This window comes from Haemaphysalis longicornis, unplaced genomic scaffold (assembly GCF_048455015.1).
Source record: "Haemaphysalis longicornis isolate Haplotype H1 unplaced genomic scaffold, Haemaphysalis longicornis Haplotype H1 scaffold_2, whole genome shotgun sequence".
Classification (NCBI taxonomy): Eukaryota; Metazoa; Arthropoda; class Arachnida; order Ixodida; family Ixodidae; genus Haemaphysalis; species Haemaphysalis longicornis.
This window is the reverse complement of record NW_027526295.1, coordinates 239883262-239904922: the sequence shown is the minus strand read 5'-3', so window position 1 is coordinate 239904922 and position 21661 is coordinate 239883262. Positions and strand designations below refer to the sequence as shown.

Below are 21661 nucleotides of genomic sequence, written 5' to 3'. Positions count from 1 at the left end.
TGTGTGGTTATTGTGGTTACTAGCCGTCGAGGCTCGCCTTGTACTGTAAGTAGTCGTCCATCTTGAAGAAAGACAGCACAGTCTCGTTCACAACACCCGCATCGCAAAGCGACGTTTGGTCGGACAGTATCAGCTTGTCATCGTCGCCAGTGTTAATGACAGGGTCATTTGACTTTGCCTTGTGGGGTAGGTGCTCGATCTTCAACGTATCGTAGGTGTAGGTCTTCACTGTCGTTGGCATCGTATTGTGGGAACTGATGGCAGCTTGTACCAACTTCTTGAACCCTTCCACCGACTCCGTGGGGCAAACGTCTCGTATCACGATGTGCCATATGTTCCTGTGCTGGAATGAACGTATCACGCGGACGGTTAGAATTAATCGGTCTCGGTGTACGTCTCCCGACATGATTGGTGGCTCGGAAGAATTACGAGCCTCCTCCGACTTTTCAGCAGGACTTGCCGCTCAACTAAATAGAATTGCGGAGCTGTCAGGGAATCGGCGATCCGCAGAAAATGGCAGCGAATTCTGCGTTTGCTGGTACTACGATCCCTAAGAAAGGACACGATGTTTGGCATGCACGAACATTCTTCCATGTGCACGAAGCTCACTTGTGAGCCGCCATCGTTGCTGTGGCCACTGTGGCTGAGCCTCGTCAGGCGCTGCGGGCGGCAGCGATGGCGGCACCGCTCTGACCGCTCCTGCTCCTGCTGTCTACGTAAAATTTATTTTGATTATTTTTACTTCTGCATACACGACGTCGATCGACTCTTGCATATTAAGCCAGTGTAAAATAAAAAAAAAACATTCACATTTTTATTTGCTTTCTTTTTTCTTTCGCTTCGCAGACCAAAGAAACTTGGCTGAAGCAGACGCCTATTGAGACCAAAAACGGCTAGAATATTCAGTTACTGTGTTTTCTGATACGTGCGTGCACTGTTTTTACTCGCTGAGAAAAGATGGTACCATTATAACGGCAATTAGGGCTTGACCAAGCCGTGGAAGCAACACCAGTGTTCAGATTCAAGCAGACGACGTTCGGATGTTCTTGCACGTACGCGGTTACATGGTACGATTGATGCCCAAACAAATTACATCACGTTTTGCTGCACTAAATAAGCTACAATTATGCAAAATAACACTGCTGGGTACATTATAAACGTCCTTAATTTAACCGCAGGCTCATTTCGTCCGGTCATGTCTATGAGAGCCTAAAACTCGTAACTCATCGCTTCTTTTCTGAAAAAGCGGTTAAATGCATGTAGTTCGCACTGTTAAAACTCTATCTAGAGAATCACTTGAAATTTTATTAGTTCGCATCTTTCGTAAATATATTTTAAAGAGCGCGAGCCGACGCAACACACTTGACGCCTACATCTTTTGCCTACACAATGCATCGCTAGTGCTCGCAGCGCCAATTTTTTGCTTACAAGTGCTATGTTTGTTGTTTAGCTTACAAAAGTGAATTTAAAACATTTTTTTATTTTATTTGCATAATGATGTTTATTGTGAATGTGCATTGTGGTTTGCGTTCAAGCACAAAATGATCACTTGAGGTCAATTAAAATTGCCGCGTTTTTCCCTCCAATCAGCGTTCGGATCCTTTCTGCCGCGATACGTCAGTCTCACGACAACGCAGGGGAAACCGCGAAAGGTTGTACGCACGCGGCACGATTCTTGGCGCAGCGACGGGCGCCTCAGAGAGCACCTGCTCGTTCGAAACGTGCTCGAAACTTTGTTTCCACGACCCCAGCGGCCTGTGCGACTTCTCCGCCGTTACTAAGCAAGCCGTGAGTGCGTGAAAAGCGTTTGGCTGCGTTATTTTCATCATGCTCGTGCGTGGATCATCAGTGTGAACAACGCAACGGCAACAGTGTTCGCGCGTGCACACCACTTCGCGTGCCTAGCCAGAGTCAGCGTTTTTCTGCTCATTGTACACGAGGTATGCATTGCACTTCACCATTCCGTCTAATAAATTGTGCTGTCCAATCGTGAGTGAGCGCGTTAATACAGATTCCGCTACTTGCGGCCGATGCACGGGCGCGGCCGAAAAATTTGTTTTGTTGTCTCATTTGCTTCGTTCCCACAGATTATCCCGCAGAGTCATGGTGATCCTCACCAGCTTCCCACCCCCAGAAGAGGGCATCCGTCACCGCGAGGATGCGACTACCGCTTTCATCCAAAGCAGAGGCCTTGGCAAGGGAACCCTCTACATTGCCGAGAGGTGCGTGGTCTTCATTGAGACTTTACTGTTACGTTGAAGCCTCTAGTAAAACAAGGTTAACTACTCAAGGCTGGAGAAATGGAATAGGCGTAATGACAGCGCTCTGGCATGTTAATTAGGATCTGGCAGTAGATCCAACGAGTCCCGCCCTTGTCGGTTTGTTTCAGCCAGTTATGAGCGAAGTCCCCCCAGAGTTCGTTGGGATGACGTGTACACTAGTGTCCTTCGTACGAATGAGTGTGTTTATACCGGGTATTTGTGGCTGGTTTGGATGTGTGCGACTGTGTGCCAAGTAAGTAGTGGTATTGTGGTCCTCATACAGTTCCTTGAGCAGTAAAATAAAGAATGGCGGTTCCTTAACAATACCTGGAGTGTCCAAGTATGCAAGACACAAGGGGGACCAAAGCACCACTTTTCATCATTAAAGGGGCCATGCAGACAAAATACTGTTCGGAGCCCACGAGAGAGACGACCGATCCGTTCAGCAGCAAGAATGGAATTCTTTATTCCCAACAGTCTCGGAGCACACGCTCCACGTCAGGCGCTCTCGCCCAAACGTGTCAGAGTGGCCAGCGGCCCCTACATCTCCCCTCTTAGACTATAACAAAGGTGTATGCTCGAACGCTATAAGTTCAGTCTTTGCGTGGGCCGGACCACTCAGCCAGATCTCGTGCGATAGCTGCCTGGAGACCGCGCCTAATCAGGAACAGAAACTGTCCCAGAAGTTGGCGATCCCCCCTACTCTCTTCTTCCTCGTGTCCCATCCACTCTTCTCCTTCGTGTGACGGCGAGTCCTGCGTCACGTCGGGCTGGAACCGTACCAAGTGGCGGCGGTTTCTTTGCACGATGCCCCTTGGTGTTTGGACTACCAATGAGCGAAGCCTTTGAGCTGGGCTGAGGAGTGTTGCCGGGCTGTTGAGGTCTTTCACCCGTACACTGTCACCTCCGGTTAAAGGAGCCATGAAGACAAAACACAAGTTTGTGTTATTCGATAGATTTCGTGTTTTATAGGGCCCCCAGCGCTTGACCGAATGCAAACGATGCTTTATTCACTGAGAAATTAATTAAAGTTAAAATTTTAATTTTCCCTCTAAATCGTGCGTCTTCGTGATCTGCAATGACATCACAGGGCCTTGTATACCGTTAGTGAACCTAGATGGTGCCACCATACCGCGGCAAGCCGTTTTCTGCCTTTGGCTTGTTTGTGAACGTATTTGTACCTGCCTTGTTTTGTTCATGGAGACAATTGTTTCGTGAAACATGGTGCTCGCTCGACAAATACGGTCACGTAAGACATCGTCGCTTGCGTCAATCGGCCAGTGTCGTCTGAAACAACCCCAAAGCCCCGCAGTCCTGTGCAGCTAAACCAAGCATAGCGCGCGCAGTACCAACAGCAGTATATGCATCGGTACTTCTGTTTACGTGGGCTTTCGTAACTTACACTGTTTGTCCCATCATTCTTAGGGCTTTAAAATGCTGTAAATTTAAGCGCGTATAGCTCGTTTGGCAAGCTTATAAGCTCTGCCTAATTTGCATTTGCTTTTGCCGCCCTCTGCCAATCGCAGAGCTGTCTGGTATGACGTCATAGGTTCTGTTGTGGGAAATGAGCTAGTGGGTCGCATGGCCATTCCCTTTTTTCTTAATTATTTAGCTTATTTGAGCGAAGTTTACGTTAAAAGTGGCGTCAGTATGATTCTAACAAGGCAATACTTTGAATGAACCAAACTTGTGTTTTCTCTTCATGGCTCCTTTAAGGGCAGCAACGGATTAGCGTGGTGTCGAGAGTTGAACGCCTTGGCTTGTTGGGCCATGTAGGCAGCATCCCTATCCTTGAACTCCCGATGACTTGGGCTATGTCGACTCATGCGTTCTAGAAGACTCGGAAGTCGTGTCTGAAGATTGCGTCCCATGAGTAGCTGGGCTGGGGAAAATCCGGATGGTCCCAGTGTATCATGATAGGACAGGAGTGCCAGGTAAGGGTCATCGCTTTTTTCCAGAAGGTTCTTTACTGTCCGTACCTTGCGTTCCGCCTCCCCATTGCTTTGCGGGTACTGTGGGCTGCTGGTTTCATGGTGAAAACCGTACGTTTGAGCAAACTTGGCAAACTCGTTTCATGAAAATTGGGGTCCATTGTCTGTCCGACTGACTACAGGGATCCCGTGCCGCGCAAAGCAACTCTTGGCCGCGTTTATTACTTGCTACGCTAGTCGTGGAAGTGAGGGACACTACTTCGGGAAACCGCGAGTAGTAATCTACAACGACAAGGTGTTCACGGCTTTTGCAGTGGAATAGGTCGATCGGAAGATGTTGCCACGGACGATCCGGTGTCACTGTAGGCATGAGTGGTTCGGGGTTCACCACTCTGTTGGTTGCGCACTGTTTGCAGCTTGTAACCATAGGTTCAATGTGCATGTTGCACCCAGGCCACCAGACACTTTCTCTTGCTCGTTCCTTGCACTGGCAAAGTCCTTGATGTCTGTCATGATGGAGGGCCAGCAAATTGGTTCACAACGCCCGAGGGATAACTAGGCGGCGGTCCAAGAGTATAATTCCATTGAAAGTGCTCAATCTTGCCTTTTCCTTCCAAAATGGCATGAGGTGAACTGGAACCTTGCTCTTGTCTGGCCAGCCATTTTCTATGAAACCACTGACTGCGAGGCATTCCTCGTCGTGGAACTGGGCTTGTCGAATCTGTTTAAGGCGGCTTGCTACTGGTGCCGAGAAACCTTTGCACACATCCCCAATAAAGAGTTCAACAGCATTTACTAATTTGGGGGTGTGGTATCGCAGGAAGCTCTGGACAGCGTGTCTGCAGTTGCCAGCAACTTCCCCGGCACATACTTTACTTGAAATTGAGAGAGACGACCAACCCGTCCAGCAGCAAGAATGGAACTCTTTATTCCCGACAGCCCCGGAGCACGCGCTCCACGTCAGGCGCTGTCGCGCTCTCGCTCGCACGTGTCATAGTGGCCAGCGGCCCCCACAAATACAAGTTTGTTTTATTCAAAAGACTTGTTTTATAGTGCCCCGAGCGACTGTCCGGAAGCAAACGATGGTTTATTGAGTGAGAAATTAATCAATACAAGTTAAAATTTTGATTCTCCCGCCAAATCGTGTGTTTTCGCGACCTCTGCAATGACATCACAAGAATCGCTCTGCAGCCGATTGTGGAGCCTTGCTTACCGTTAGTCAACCTAGATGGCGCCACCATACCACGGCAGGCCATTTTCTGCCGTTGCTTTGTTTTTGACCGTATTTGTACCTGGCTTGTTTTTGTTAAGGTAGAAAATGATCATTTCGTGAAACATGGTGTTCGCTCGACAAGTATGGTCACGTCCCTCCAAATATGGTTGCTTACGCCAGTTGGCCAGTGCCGCCTGAGACAACCCCAAATCGCCGCAGTGCTGTGCAGCTAAAACATAGTGCGCGCAATACCAACGCATACGTACGCATTGGTACTTCAATGCTTATGTGTACTTTTGTAACTTAGTTGTTTACCCCACGATTCTTACTGCTGTAAAATGAATGTGCTTTACACTTAAGCGAAAATAGCTCGTTCAGCAAGCTTGTAAGCCCTGCCTAATTTGCTTTTGCCGGCCTAAGCCAATCGCACAGCTGGGCACATATGACATCATAGGTTCTGTTGCGGGAAATGAGCTAGTGGGTCGCATGGCCATTCCCTTTTTTCATAATTATATAGCCTATTCAAGTGAACTTTACGTTAAAAGTGGTTTCAGTATAATTCTAACGAGGTAATCTTTCGAATGAACCAAACTTGTGTTTTGTCTGCATGGCTCCCTAAAGGAGTTGGATTATATCCCACTAGGAGCATGAGGAATGGGAGGAGAGGTGGGATTGAGAACCTGCTAGAGGTAGGAGTGAAATGAAATGCCACTTCAGCTCACACCGAAGAATGTCATTCAGTTCTGTAAGCAGGTACAGCATGCAGTGGGTCAGCTGCGTTGAGGACTCATTATCCCACATCTCATTGCCTCCTTCCTTTATCACACTCTTTGTTCTTTCCAACCCCTTCAAAACTAAACTGGTGCTATCATCAAGCAACTGCCTAAAGCAGGTGCCGTTTAATATGCGATGTCCTACAATTAACCGTTTAACATGCACACCACTGTTCAGCAATTTTGCATTGGTCGTGCCGCTGTGCTACTGAGGCATTCATATAAAATGTACTAAGGGGCAGGTTCAATTTCTTGCAACACTGGCTGCTTTTAAAAGGAGCTGATATACACAAAATCCCATATCTACAATACTTGAGGGTATAGGTGGTATTCGTTCAAAAGTATAGGTGTCAATTTCTTCGCTTGGCAACACTGGAAACGGCCACAGACATGGCACGGCTTGTGCCACGGCACCCACACACCGAAGAAAAAAAAAAATTGGCATGTATCATCTGCTCCGTTTCAACCTGATTCTCAACAGTGTTGTCAACAGAGATGTTATCAATCGCACTCACATTGGACTCGAGGCATTACTTTGCGTTCGGTGGGGTAGAACTCAGAACGTCCAACACGCATCATGTGCTTAGTTGGACAATCGCACCCCCCTTCCCCCCCCCCAACACCCCTCAACACTGATTTTTCGGCGCGTGTAAAAATTTTAGACTGGGGTGGGGACCATTGCTGTCCGCAGTGAGCAAAGCACCCCTCACCTCTAACTTTTTGTTAGGCGTGATATTGGCTTACGCAACCTGCGCCTTTGTGGGAGTGTACTAATCGCTTTGTCCCCACAGAAAAAAGCACTGGGTGTGCATCTGAGAACAAGTCATGGTATTTTGGTTGGTTGTGCCCTCCTGCCCCTCCCATCAGCATTAAAAATGCCCCCCCCCCCCCCCCCCAAGTTACATCACCCCATGAGCTGCCCTTGCATAAGAAATTCTGTACTTTCGCTGTCTGTGAGTTTGAAAAGAAACTTGCGGTTTATACACCGGAAATTTTTGTTCCTATACTGTTTGTGTAGGGCCATATAAAGAAAATTTCCTTGGTCACAAAAGGTGTTTAAAATAATTGAAACAGACGAAAACTGCAGTTGTGGAGAATGGCCCTGCATTTCTTCAATGGCGCGATTGTGGTGGTAGCATGGAGGACGAAAACGTGCATTTTTTGAGGCACACAACTAATGTCAGGGCATGCAACTGCGCAGTCGTGTCTCGTGGGTTGGCCAGGACAGCTCGGGCTTCTCCCTGGAGTACCCCTCCGTGGCACTGCACGCCCTGTCACGTGACCTGCAAGCATTCCCTGAGGAGTGCCTCTACCTCATGATTGACGGGGACTTAGGCGAGGAACAAGGTGGGTGCCTGTCTGCATGCGGGACTTGGGAATGCGACTCTCACGCTTCTTTCCTCGCAGAGCCCAACGAAAATGGCGAAGATGAAGAGCGGCCGGCGTCTGAGATTCATTTCGTGCCGGAAGACAAGTCGCATTGTGAGTGGCTTGGTTTGTTTATTCCGTGTTCTTGTCCGTGGTTTCGAGTGCTCTTAGAGAAGGCTTGGTTACTTTCCTTCTTCTTCTTGTTGTTTTGTTACTCTTTGCACATAGAGGCTGTAGTTCAACAAAATCATGCATGTTTTTAGGACAAAATTTTGTTCTACGAAGCAGATGATGCTGGCTGATATCAATGGAATTAAAGCTGACATTCTAATTCATTTCAAGCAAATCAATCACCTGCTGAAAAGATGTTTAAAGTTACGATTGTAGGGGGCTGCAGCATGCGTGCTGAGTGCAAAGCCGATAAGTATGGTTGTTTTTTGTGGCTTACTTTTTCGGAACATGCGCAACATAAATACATTCCACACAGACTACCAAGAATGTCAGTGATGTGCAGCTTTCTTGTGCTTACAACTGCTGGCTTTGTCTCCAGGTACTTTTAAAAAGGATGCATTCAATGTAGCTATTCTGTGTTTGCAATGGGGCACAAGCTGTTTTCCCGAGTGTGGTGCTGTTCTTTTCAAAATGGAGAAGAAATGTAGTGACAAAAATCTAACTGAGCTGGGTTTCTAGAATTGGGTTGTGTTATTGTCAGACTTAATTTTATTTGCCATTGCTGCTGTTTCGGTATCCCTGTTCGGATGCTGCCCATTTCATTGTGTAAGAGTTTCACGCATGCAGGAACTCCATGTGAACTTCGTATGAACCTGCCTAATCTATAGTTTATGGTTAAAAGTACCCAGTCTTGTTGAACCGCTGCGCCGGCATTTTCAACTTTGTTGCAACTGTTGAAGCCATACTACAGTCTTGTGCATTTTATTTTTGTTTGTCCGTCAGGTTCAACTTGACAGGTATCTGAAGCACATGATATTAGCAGCTGGATCAACTTTCTCAACGTAATTCTCGCGTCCTCGCCTTGGTCAATTTGTAGCGGGTGTAGGTAGATAGGAAGGTTGGCTCGAAGCAAGCAGCCTGATGGTGCCGCTGTGTGTCTTCCCTGCAGTGGAGGCCATGTACCGGGCAATGACGGAGTGCCAAGCACTGCACCCGGACCCTGCTCAACCTGGAGACTCGGACGAAGGTGGGTGCACGATCACTTTGGGAGCAAGCCTGTGGGAGGGAGCGAGTGGCCAGGGAGCTGGTAGTTGAGTTGGGCCTTGTCTTGGCAGGTTTTGCCACTTGTCTGCCTGGGCAACCTGGCCTATAACCTTCCTTTTACCTCACGTACGGAGCGTCGATAACCCACTGTGGCCTATTTTAAAGCCCCCACGGCTATACCAGACGTCACCTTCCATCTGGTGCAGTGGTGTTTAATTGGAACAAATTCTGGGTCACCCAGGAGGAAGCTAGCTAGGGTGAGCTTCCTATACAAGCAAATGTAAAGGAGCCATGAAGACAAAATACAATTTCATTTAATTTGTAAGAACTAGGCTTCAGTACCATACTCTCAGCTCCATTCCAGCCACTGAAGACGTTCCTTAACCAAGAAAAACGCAAGAAATAGCTCATTCTGCAAGGTTATAAGCCCTGCCCAGCTTGCATTTGCTTTTGCCCGCTTCAGCAGAGCTGCCCGTAAGACGGCGTAGGCTCTAGTGTGGGAATTCACGTTAGTGCGGCCATTCTCTTTTGTCCTAATTGTATAGCTTGAGTGAAGTTTGCGTTAAAAGTGGTGTCAATGTTATCCTAACTAGGCAATTTTTCGGACCAAACTTGCATTTTGTCTGTATGGCCCCCTTAAAAGTGCCCCCATTAAAAACATATAACATGCTATAGATTGGATTCTGTACATGCACTGTTTATGCTTTGCTTATTATTTATTGCCCCTCCTGCAAAAACCAGCATCTTGGTCTGCAGTATGAATTAATTTTAAAAAAATGCGCTGTTTTTCTCTGTCCAGTGTCAGTCTTGCATCGACGTCACGGGAATGTTGGGCTGGTTCCGAACTCCCTGATTGAGTGAAAACCAGGCAGTGATTTCTCCAAGTAATCAGTCTGTGTGTATGAGCCCGCTGCTGTGCTTTGCGTGCAGACGATGGCTGCTACGAGGATGCTGACGAAGAAGAGGAGGGCGCTGAGTATGATGTCCGAGCAGCGGAGCAACAGCGGGGCTGCCAGCAGCTTGACTCTGGTGCAGGTGACGTTTGCTTGTCCTCAATTACGTGCCAATGTCACCCCACATCCAAGGGCAAGATGTTAACTTGCAGAGCCTGGTTGTGTTTGACCATTTACCTGGAGGCCGGGTGTTCAACCTTTCAGGGTCACACTTGTCAACAAGGTGCTGCACCATGATCGGATTACGAAATGATGCTTATATGGCGAGAATGCCATGTAACTTTCACGTCTGCAAGCAAAAATTTACGTGTCTTTAAATTGTGAGACATTGGAGAACTAATGTTCTAGTGCGTGTGCGATTCCATGATCTATGCAATGAAGGTTCTTTCAGTTTAGTTCAATTTTTCTGCGTCTGCACCGCTTGTGCGCTTGTGGCAGCAGGCAACTTTGTTTATCTGGTGTTTTGTTCTGCTTGGAACGGCACGGAACAAAAGAGCGGAGCCAACGTTTGTTCCACCGCTTTGAGAAACTGCTTTGTACGGTGGCATGATAGGCACTAGTGCTTATATTTTTGTATGTATGTAAATAGCTTTTGTACTTGCAGTAATATTCTATAAGGGTCTTGTATTCAAAGTGTATATTTCAATTTTTTTGTTACTTTTTTTGTTTTGATAATCTTTTGATAATATTTGTAATGAATCTGTTGTTTGAAATTATTACTGTTGGAAAGACCTATCCATCCTTTATCATTTCATACCTTACATTTAGCATCTGTCATTTTCTGTGGCAGGAAAAAAGAAAATTTCCTAGACTACGCAAAAAACCACAGATTTTTCCACAGTCACGAAAGTGTTAGCAGAAAATAGAAAGTGTTGTGCAGAGGCATTGCTGTGAGTGAGCAGGCCGGCTGTGACAGCATTGAGCCATGGGGAAACGCATGCAATTATCAGGGGTCAAACAAAGACAAGCGTGGTCAGTCGTTTTGTTGAAGTAGCTGAAAGTACTTGGTTTCCAGCGTCATGCATGTAGCAGTGCCTGCTTTAGGTGGTAGTGGATCCAACCTATAAACAGCCTGTTCCTTCTTTTCCTGCTCTTGTTTACTGAGCATGAGCTCTGCTACAGGTTTTTTTCTCAAACCCTGGCAACGATGTCATTTGTCTTAATTTATCGGGTATCTACATGATTTATGTTCAGATGTTATCTTTCCTAGATTTATTAGGAACAGGCAAAAAATCTATAGACAGAAACACCCCCTTGCTTTGTTATACCTTTGTATCGAGTCAAAAAGAAACGCCAAATTTGTGCCCATTGTATGTGTTCATGCAGGTGTAGTCACTTGCAACCAAGACATGCGCTGGCGGGGTGTGCGTGGCATTTTGTGCCAAAATATTCTCCCCCAGACAAGTGTGATTATGCTTTCCTAAACGTATATGGGACCCCTTCTTAGCATGAAGATCCCTCTTGGTGTCCTCTTTCCAGGCAATGGTGACTGGGGTTCTGAGGGGGCCGATGAACCCATGGACTTGGGGCAGTTTCAAGATGCAGAGCCAGACCACTGAAGGAGGAAGAGCAGGCCTTGCACTGTGAGCAGTTTTTTTTTTCCCCCCTAGGCGTGCTGCTGAGCTTGAGGACGCGGTTTCGATTCCTGGCCGCAGCGGCCACTTTTTGATGGAGGCAAAAAACAAAAACGCCCGTCTGTACGAGATTTCGGCGCATGTTAAAGATCCCCGGGTGGTCAAAATTTTAATCCGGAGCCCTCCACTACTGTGCGCCTCATCGCCTGCGTTGCGTCGGCGTGTTAAACCCTAAAAGAAAAAAAAAAAACGTTGTTTTTGTAGCACAACAGCGTGGCTGTTCTAGCCTTCCAAGTGCGGCTCACACAGCCTCTGCTAGTACACTGCTAGTGCCATGTTGCTGCCCTGAGAAAAAGAAAATATAAAGTTAATAAAAAATAGATGTGTGCAAATATCAAGTTTAGAAGGGCGAATGGAATAGGAATAGCAAGAACTGAGTGTGATTTGAGTATTTACAAATATCAGGGGTGAGACAGCTGCGCATATTGTGCAGTTTTGATACAAATTGGTTTTGCTGCGCCACGCTGCTCCAAAAGCTTGAAAATTGCAAAAATTGCGCCAAACTGCTCCAAAACAGCCCGAGAGCCAAGGATTTTAACGCTCCCGTCAGTTTCAGTGGGGAAAAATGCTTTCTGACGGCATAATTTTTCAGGAGCCCCAAGGTGACGCTGTTTGTAAAGGTTTAATTGATTGATTATTCAATAAAAAACCCGCATAAAATTGTCCCCGAGACAATTTTTTCAAAAATGACCATGTCGGGTTGCACATGTTATAATATTTTGTGAGTTTTTAATGTTTTCCCATCGAAAGCCATTGCAAATTCCTGCAGAAAAATTACTTCTGTGTACGGAGGCGACAAACTGCTTGTGCAAGTTGATGAAAAAACAGCAATTTTCGGAGCGCCGTATCTCCGGAACGGCATAACTGGGCGCCGCCATCTTGGTGTGGTGAAGATTAGAAAACATGGCCGCCGGGCGAAGAAGTTGCTCGGGGTTCAGGCAGAGTGCTCTTTGCAGATTTCTGCCGTGATTCTGGTTATGGGGGTGGCTGGGTTTGCATTTAGTCGTTTGAGTTGTTGGGGGAAGTTGCGCGACTCGAAAGACGGGAGTTCATCAAAAACAACGTGATGCCCGCGAATTCGCCATGTTTCGGCCTTGAGTGTGAGGAGCAGTGCGTGCTTGAAATGAAATTTTGGACTCATTGCAGTGTTACAAAACGCTGAGTTATTGCTGCCTTTGACAGCGAGCTCGCGAGCCGCGGGAATGGGGCGATCGACACTGCCGAAGTGGTGGTGGAGGCTACATCGCCGCAAAATGTTCAAGCAGTGTCCGATAGCGGGACGAGATATTATTGCACGTTAGAGGTAATGGTTCATCTATCTGAAGTGAAATAATACCAAGAGAAAGGTGGCTAAACATACCACCGTTACTGAAATTACGATCGTAGTGAACGTGCACCTTGGGGATTGAAATGGGAGGGCTGGTGGGGTGCGACGACTGCCAGTGACCCTCGCTTTGCGCAACTTTTGCCGGGGCTCTCTACTCTTGTGCATAAGGGCGAGTATGGGATTACAAAAATATTAATTTCGGGATCCACATGATAATAAAAATGCCTTACGATTGCTTAGGTTTTCAATCCAATATCTTCGACGGCACTCTATGCTGTCTATGCGCAGAGTCTAAGAAGTAAAAAAAAATGGTTTGTAAAAAGGTAGTGCAGTTCGTACCTTGTGATGCTCCGGTAGAAAAAACTTTATTGAAAGGCTGTTTCAGTGTTATGCACGTTCGAAACCGATTAAAAAGTGCAGTTTTCCCCTTCGAGTTGCCAAAAATTCGATATTTTAGGCTCCTAAGGTGACATAATAAATGTCGTTCTTCTGCTCCAAATCAAGGTTCTTCTGCTACAAAATCGAAATTTCGCTGCTCCAAAAACTGCTCCCAAAACAGATTTAGCTGTCTCACCCCTGAAATATGAATATCCTTGCTTTAGTGTGTATAGTGTGTATACAGGTTCTAAAGCACAGCTACACAATAGAAAGATAGCGTTTAAGCAGTCAGGGCTGAACACATCTAATTGTTCATGCTTGATAAGAAAACGGTCCAAAAATTTAAAATAGAAGATTATGACAAGATGGGAAAGCAGTGGAACAAAACTTTGGAACACTTTGCCATGAATAAGCGCTGGTTTGTCAGGGGGCTGTGAACACAGTAAGCATATTTGACTGGTTGCATTCCCTTCAGTCTGAAAAATTACTGGGCAAGCTTGTGGCTGGTATGACCACATAATTGTTTCAAGCATTGCCAGTGTGGAATATCTCTTTGTTCCTCACTCATACCACTAATCGACAAGAAACTTAGTTTTGGATAATAAATTTTCTACATGAAGCATTCCATTTTAGCTAACATGCTCTATAGGGACCGGGCGGCCGTTGTATGGCACCACCGTCGCTTCACCGAACAGCACAGCCTGTGGCGAACTGCTCGTCAGTGGAATGCCGGTGGCGGTCAGCACAGCGTAGTTGTGCATGGCTTTCTGTCGTTCTGCTAAAGCACAGCTTGCAAAGCGTAGATAACTACAAGGACTTTTTTCAGATCGGTAAATCTTGATGTAGAGGTGACCTTTACGAGGCATGCGACATGCGTGATTTACATCCATACTCAGTAATTACAAATAGCAGACAACGCTCAATGCGCCAAGCTGGAAGTAAAGCTGGAAGTGCAAGTCCATTCTTTTGCACAAATGTTTCATGCCTGGATGCAATTTGGCGTATTGAGAAATATATTGCAGCTAAATGCTCCCACAAAGCCGGTGGGTGCAGCCGATCCAGGAATGCTGCGGCACTGGCCTTTGGCGGTTGATGACGAAACGGCGTCGTGCACAAGCAAAAGGCGAAGTTGGTGGGCGCCTTCTAAGATTTACCCCCAAACAGAAATTGTGATGGACAACATTTCCATAACTTTATTAACCGCGGTAGAAACGTGTTTAGTTTCACAGAAATGCTCTTACTGCAGTCATCGGGAATCATCTACAGAATAAATACCGCATGATAGTAGAACGTTACTGATTGTCGTGGAAAAGAATTGTTTTACAAGACTTGCAATGGTTGCAGTTCCCGGTTTTTCAAAAAACAATTCCTGCGTGGCTGAAGGATGAGAGACAGGAGGGTGCCAAAACCTGCCCTCAGACTCGCAACTGAATGCTGCGGTCGTTTTACAAGCTGTCACCTACACTTGAAAAATCATGCACTCCCCCATCTAACGACAATGATGGTTTGATGGTTTATCGCAAAGCTTTCTCGTGTGGGTTCCCTTGGTTGCTTCCTGGATTTAAACTTTGACAAGTTGAGGTTTTAACTTGACCAGCGCGCAGTTTTTTTTTTTTTTTTATCGCAGTGTCTTTGACTTTGACCCTTTCTCATTCTATTTCACACGAAGAAAGCTTTGCATTCAACCATCGCCGTAGATGATTTTGCTGTTTAATTTTGCACTTCCATGCACCCGTCTCCAAATCTTCACTGCTTCCAGCGGGTCGGAAATGCGTCTGTGCTGGAGGCCTCAGGCTGATGCACCTCTATTTGAGGCAAAAACTACTCGCGCATATTTGGTTTCTTCACAACGCATTACATGATTTCTTTAGGTACTCGGTAAAGAACACTTAAGCATTAAAAAACACAGGCTGAGGTTAAATATCGGTGCGAACACTACAAATGTAGGAGTTCCGCTTCAGCTCTCAGGCTCCCGTGCTGTTACTCAGGTTCGTAGCTGGCATTATTTTTAGGGGGTTTTGAGTTATGAGAAGGGCTGGTTGTTGCCGAAAGCTTTCAGCAACCCCCAGCCCTTCCCATAACTCAGTAGTAAGTCTCGTGTACGCGTGGCCTAGAAAACATTGGTCTAGAAACCCCCAAACGTGGCCTGGAAACCCCTTTCTAGGCCACTCTAGAAAGCGTGGCCTAGAAACCCCCAAACCCCTCCTCTGGCTTTGTCCCTGCTGTCACTCACCAAAACCGAAGACACAAAGCTCACGGTTACAGAAAGTGTAAATGCCGCGACATTTCCAAGGCCGTACGGTAATCGATCTCGTACGTAAGTGCAGCTCCCTTCAAAGCACACGTATTGAGGTATTCCATTGTTAAGGCAGGCGTGGAAACCATGTTCATTGAAACCAGTGAAGGTAATTTAAACATGTACAAACATGTAGAAGTATTGTAGAAATACTTGTAGTATTTCTACATTGTATTGTAGTAGAAGTATTGTAGAAGAAGTATTGTAGAAATGAATGCTAATAATAATACAGTGGAATCTCGGTCATACGAATCTCAAGGGGCGGCAAAAATATTCGTATCACCCGAAAATTCGTATCATCAGAAAACGAGAAAAAATGAAATAGTGCTGCGCATGTGACAGGCGGCGGCAACATGGCGTTGGCTGTTGCCGTGAAGAGGTGCAAGTAGCTTCAGCGACCACTTGTAACCTTTTGTTAAAACGCAGCTCAAGGTGTGAACTAAATTGCTCATGCGGGAAAGAGCTCACAAAGTGGGAGAAAACTGCGCTATAAAATATCATCCGCGCCAAATATCCGCCGCGGAGGTGGCCCAGCCAGCTGCTGCGAGCGCTTCGAAATTGCCGCCCACGTCTCCCCACTGGCGCAAGTCATAAGGCTCCTCCCACTGCCGTTTGTGGCAACATTGGCGGCCGGGCTAGGGCGGCGGCACGCGCTGTGTCGATACCAACGCGCGCACGCCGCCGCTCTAGCCCGGCCGTGGGCAGAGGTACCACCCCAGCAGAGGCTGGCGCCGGGGTGCCGGCCCAAATCGTCAACGCGGGAGTCAAAAGAACGCGTGCTCACCTTCGATGCGACGTTCGCACGCGAACCGCATGCCCCCGCGACAGATGCTACCTCACTCGGAAAATGACGCCCGACGCGCGCGGCAGTGGGAGGAGCCTGCCGAGTTGCACTCCCGGTGGCCCCGCCGGAGATGTTTAGGCCTAACACCCCAGCAGATATTGAATGGGCGCTTTCACTAGCGGCGCGGACAACGCTTTATACTACCGCTTTCACCTACATTATAAGCTCCTTTACCGCTCAAGCAACTTCGTGCGTGCCTTGAGCGATATTTTAGAGAGCGCTTAGAAGCGGTCGCTCGAGCTCCCGACACCACTTCGCGGCCGAAGCCGCCGCCGTGTTGCTGCCGCCGGCCGCGGCGCGTGTAGGTGGTTATGCGGCAGGGTCAGCGAGCCTGTGGCGTGCGCGGCGCGTTTTCGCGAGCAGAAAACGCTCCATGCGGTTCACGCTCAATGCTTTTGTGCCCGCGCGCAACCAAGGCCGCACGGCCGCACCAACACTCCCGCCTCCCGTCCACGCCGCAGTCGCCTGCTCGCGGCTCGCGTGTTCGTATCACCCGCACCGGAGTGGTAAATGCGTACGGATCATCCGAATTTTTTTACATTGCATACAATGCATTTTCGCCGGGGAATTTTAAAAATTCGTATCACAACGAAATTCGTATCAACCGAATTCGTATCACCGAGATTCCACTGTAGTTTTATTCCTACTCAGATCGCGCAGAGCTCAGCGCAGAACGGTGCAAAAAGCGCTCATGTCAATGCAGCCCATTCCCAACCTTAGAAGTGTCCAATAAGTTTACGTTGTCGTTAGTGCATTTAAGAAAAAATGAATACTAATAATAGTTTTATTCTACCTCAGATTGGCTGGAGCCAAGCGTAGATCGCTGCAAGAAGCACTCATGTCATGGTAGCCCATACCCAACTTGAGAAGCGTCCGACAAGTTTACGTAGCCGTTATTGCATCTAAAAGAACCCAACACATCTGTCTAGACTTCGTTTCGCCGGGCATATCCGCCGACAGCACCACCACAACATTCGAAGCACCGAAGAAAACAGGGCAAAAACAATGGGAGGCTGCGTAGTCCAACACACCGGCTCATTCCACTAACGAGGGGAGCGCCGAGTGGTGGCGCCACCCGTCCAGCTGCCCGGTCCCTGTAGTTAACATTCACTTGCTTTGTGCAAAGCTTTCACGTGTTAATGTTTCTTGCTTAGCTTCCATGTTGTGCAAAAAAAGCAAACTCAAAGGAGCAGAGCATGCAGTGAAGCTTGAAAGTTTGCACGTTGTGCGGCAGGGTAAGCTTATTGCTTTTAATTTTGCAAATTTCAAATATTTGTAATCTTCAAATACAGTGTAGACTTTTATAACATATGTCGTTGGAGCTGTGAAAATCTTCACTATATAGACGGTATTCGTTGAAAAGTTTAGCGGTCAATTTCTTCGCTTGGCAACACTGGAAACGGCCACAGACATGGCCGATGCGCCACAGACACGGCGCAGCCTGGGCCACTGCGGGCGCACGCCGAAGAAAAAAAAGACACCAGCGTGCGTCATCTGCTCCGTTCCAATCCGATTCTAAACTGTAGCACCAACAGAGATGTTATTAATCGCACTCACAGTGAACTCGACGGAATGCTTTGTGTTCGGTGAAGAGTTCGTAACGTGAAACACAGTCATGTGTTTCACAGTCGTGCTTAGCACGGACAAGTGCCGCCATCCCGCAGAGCCTGCCGTAACGAGTGATGGTGCACTGACACAGTTGCATGGAGAAGAGGGGTGCCTGACCTGCGGGCCGTGCGCACAACGTCGCCTAGCAACAGACGCTTGGCCACAGATATGGCGGCGCACACTTAGTTGCCTGCAGCTGTGTTGGTCAATCAGGGGACCCACCAAAAAACCGCACTATAAGCGGTAATGTGCTTCGAGCAACCACATTTTCAGCAGTGTGCTTATGCATTGAGTTCTATGGGAGGCGAGCCGGTGGTCACAAAAACCCGCGTTATATCTGGTCCCGCACTATAAGTGGTTACTTTATAAGTGGTCTACACTGTACTTTGAATGGCAAAACTGGGCTGCAAATCAATTCAAATAGCAAACAACTTTAGCAGAGTATTTGAGCTGTCAAATTTTCATACACCTCTAAAAAAAAAAGTTCTAAACCGGAATGTGGTGCGTACATACTGCAACTCACCTGCTGCGGTGGCTCAGTGGCTAAGGCGTTGCGCTGCTGAGCAAGAGGTCGCGGGTTCCATTCCCGGCCGCGGCGGTCACTTTTCTGATGGAGGGGAAAAGCAAAAATGCCTGTGTGTACGAGATTTCGACGCACGTTAAAGATCCCCAGGTAGTCAAAATTAATCTGAAGCCCTCCACTACGGCGCGCCTCATTGCCTGCGTTGTGTAGGCGCGTTAAACTCTAGAATCAATCAATCAATCAACATACTGCAACTCCCAAAAAATGTGGGCAGCATAATGATGGTCCTGTCGTAACTGTAATTTACAGTGCATAATTATTTATTTTACTTAGTTCTTCCTCTGTCTAAAGCAACCTTCACTGCAAAGATTTTAATCATAGTTATAAAAAATATACTGGTGTTCTTACAGTATGCTTAAAAAAACTGCTGTACATTTGAGTATTCATTATTTTTCATCATCTGCTTACGGCTTTTCAGTAAGTGAAATAAAGAGGTCACTTTTTTTTCTAAAAAGGTGTAACAGTGGACTTGCAGTGTGATATATGCATGTGCGAGGTACCACAGTGCATTGTGGAAAGTTTTGGTAAATGAGGAAATTTCAAAAGTAGTCGGAAGAAACCTTAATAAATCGGGTGATTTGAAGATTGGAACTTGGCAGACACCCTGGCGTGTGCGAGTACCATATTTTCACGATTCTGACACGCACCCTTTTTTGCCAAAATTAGCCTTCAGATCTATGCGTGCGTTGCAATCGCGTTCAAGGCCTAAATCTGCTTCAACGCACCCAGCAACATAACAGTGGACGTGAAGTCCTCGTAGAATTTAAATCTAAATCTGCACGGTAGAATCGGTGTGAAGTAATTTTTTTTCGAATTTTCCTTCGTAAACTTACCTGCGCGTTACAATCAGGGGTGCGTTAGAATCTTGCAAATATGGCAGTCCATCTTTACATTTAGCTCACATGTTTGAGGAAAATAAATCCGCCGTCTAACGCCAGTTTGTTGCCCCCTCTTGTTTCAGCCTTGCTGTACGCTTGTGCCCTGAGACAAGAGCCCAAGCCTCGCTGGTTGCACTGATAAATGGCGGTGGCCTGTCGTCGCACCCATGTTGTTGCACAAGGTGCCGAGGGCTCAAGGCTGGGACATGAAGACTCGGCTGCCAATGATGCTACTAAGTGGGCCCCTGCAGTTGCTTGTACGCAGTGTTCAATTTCGAAAGCTAGATAGGTGGCGCCGGCTGTCTCTCTCAGCTATATGCATCGTTAGCGGAAGAGAAAAGGGTTGCCCGCAAAGGAAATGTAAACAATTAATTTTATGTCACATCATTTGAATTATTTATTGCGTTATTAGCGCAGTGGGTCAGTGAAGCAAAAAACGTGAACATGCGTAGAAGTGGTAGGCACGTCACCAAGCGGAAGCTGCTGTTTTCATTTTTCTTTTTTCAACACAGTTTACGATTTCATTATGCCAAATAAACTTTGTTACTCATTGTACTGTCTGGTCCATGTCTGTTTCTTTCCAGTACGGAGTGGAAGTGTTGGGAACGAATTTGGCTTTGCGCTTTCTTAGATGCACACGAAAATGACTGCTCAAAACGTAAATGCTGTAATATTGCAGTAATGTAGAAACGCACATTGGATAGCCCAGGCTGCATTGTTCCGCCTTGCTATTGGCATTAGTCATGTGTAGGTTGCAATTTGTGGCAGTGGACATCCGTGACAAGCACAAAATAATAACTTTTATTCAAGAATGTTGAGCTATAAAAAAGCTTGTACCCTAAAATATGTATTCGGCGTGTCAGTTTGATGTGTGCGTGGCTGCCCCAGTCGTTTTTTGTACCTCACTTGTTAATGTTTAATATGTCCATCCTTCAGCTTTGTGTGATGCACAGGCCATAGAAACAGCACTTTAAATAGCACTTGCTTTTCCAGCACCCAAAGAAAACTGATGGCAAGGCAAGAGCTGCCAATTACAGCAACACTGGTGCACAGTTTTGCATTATTGAAGATTGATTTTCGGCTTGAATCTAACAACTGGGCACGTGAGATTCCGTTTCCCTGTGGGTACAAACTCAGCTTCCTGTACGCCCCAGTGACATCTACTGGTTGGATTAAAACACTCCACCTGTTGATTTGGGCACCTGCTAATATGTTCGGTCCCAGTAGCCTAGGGGTATAATCACGGGCTTTAGCGTGATGGACCTGGGTTCAAGCCCCAGCGCAAAAAAAAAATTTTAGGGGCGAAGCCCCTTAGGGGCTCGCGCTGTCGGCGTCTCATGTCGTCGTAGTATGTAGTCATAGCAGCGCATGGAAGGGTTAAAACAGGTGAACACAAACCACAGAAGAGCGGAAACGTAAAGATCCAGCTGCCTCAATGGGGCACTTGGAGGTGGGGATGGGGGTCTCCACCACTGGAACTATAGAAGCGTTATATAATCGGCACATTCGTGGGAGGTTGTGGCCATTGCTAGACTAGGGTGGCTAGTCCTGGTCTGGTGTGGGACTGCGTTATTGGCAATGGTCGCCGGGATCAGGCTGTACCCCAAGCCTCCTCCTGCAATTCCATCAACACAGATTTTTTTTTTACCCGGTGGTAAATATGCGGAACTGAGATTCGAACCACGGTCCTTCTGCATGCGAGGTGGATGCTCTACTTCTGCGCCACCACTGCACGCTGCACCGCACCGCTGCACCGCACCGCTGCTTAGTAGAAATTGAGAAGGAAGAAATGGGTGTGAGCAGGGCATGTAATGTGAAGGCAACATAACCGTTGGTCATTAAGGGTAACAAAGTGGATTCCTAGAGAAGGCAAGCATTGCAGGGGGCGGAAGAAGAGTAGATGGGTAGATGAGATAAAGAAGTTTGCAGGGATAAATCGGTCACAGTTTGCCCAGGACCGTGATAATCGGAGATCTATAAAAGAGGCCTTTACCCTGCAGTGGGCATAGACAGGCTGATGATGAATTGGGCCAAGACGTAAGGCAGCTAAGGTACAGCCGTAAAAGTGATTTCCAAGTCATCTAAATAAAGTCTTGGCACGATGTCATAGGCATCCGAAGTGTAAGCGGGTTCCGTGGCAACGATTGAAATCCCTTGGTTGTGGGAAAGATTGTGGGAAGCATCCAGTGCAAAGCAGGAGTCGGGGAAAGCTGGTGTTAAATACCAACGGATGGGCGCACGACGCGGCCGTTAACCTATTGATACTTTGGCTGCTTAAAACCTTCTGTTAAATGGTTGCTGATGCTAGTTATCGAAAACGCTTCGCGTGCCCGCCCTCTTTGTTGTGCTCGTGAGCGCCGCGCCGACAGCTTCTGCTTTTCATAGACGGTTGGTCCGAT

At 47.1% G+C, this 21661-nt stretch overlaps 1 protein-coding gene across 4 annotated transcripts; it reads left to right on the top strand.

Annotated features, from left to right (window-relative positions):
* The first annotated feature begins 1612 nt into the window (after window positions 1-1612).
* On the top strand, window positions 1613-19817 carry Icln (chloride nucleotide-sensitive channel icln). 4 transcript variants are annotated; one of them, XM_077699909.1, is made up of 8 exons: window positions 1618-1788; window positions 2088-2222; window positions 7380-7525; window positions 7586-7660; window positions 8667-8744; window positions 9692-9796; window positions 11194-11297; window positions 19346-19817. In XM_077699909.1, the coding sequence occupies exons 2-7, from the start codon at window positions 2104-2106 to the stop codon at window positions 11271-11273; spliced, it is 603 nt and encodes a 200-aa protein (XP_077556035.1). In that variant the 5' UTR covers window positions 1618-1788; window positions 2088-2103; the 3' UTR covers window positions 11274-11297; window positions 19346-19817. The 4 variants fall into 4 exon arrangements, with proteins under 4 accessions (XP_077556034.1, XP_077556036.1, XP_077556035.1 ...); XM_077699911.1 differs by having other exon boundaries at window positions 1620-1940; XM_077699908.1 differs by having other exon boundaries at window positions 1613-1788; window positions 7380-7660.
* The last annotated feature ends 1844 nt before the right edge of the window (window positions 19818-21661 follow it).

Coding starts and splice junctions, on each gene's coding strand:
- Icln (XM_077699908.1), top strand. CDS start 2,104: ATGGTGATCCTCACCAGCTTCCCACCCCCAGAAGAGGGCATCCGTCAC. Junction 2,223..7,379: donor ACCCTCTACATTGCCGAGAG/GTGCGTGGTCTT, acceptor GCAACTGCGCAG/TCGTGTCTCGTGGGTTGGCC. Junction 7,661..8,666: donor GCCGGAAGACAAGTCGCATT/GTGAGTGGCTTG, acceptor TCTTCCCTGCAG/TGGAGGCCATGTACCGGGCA.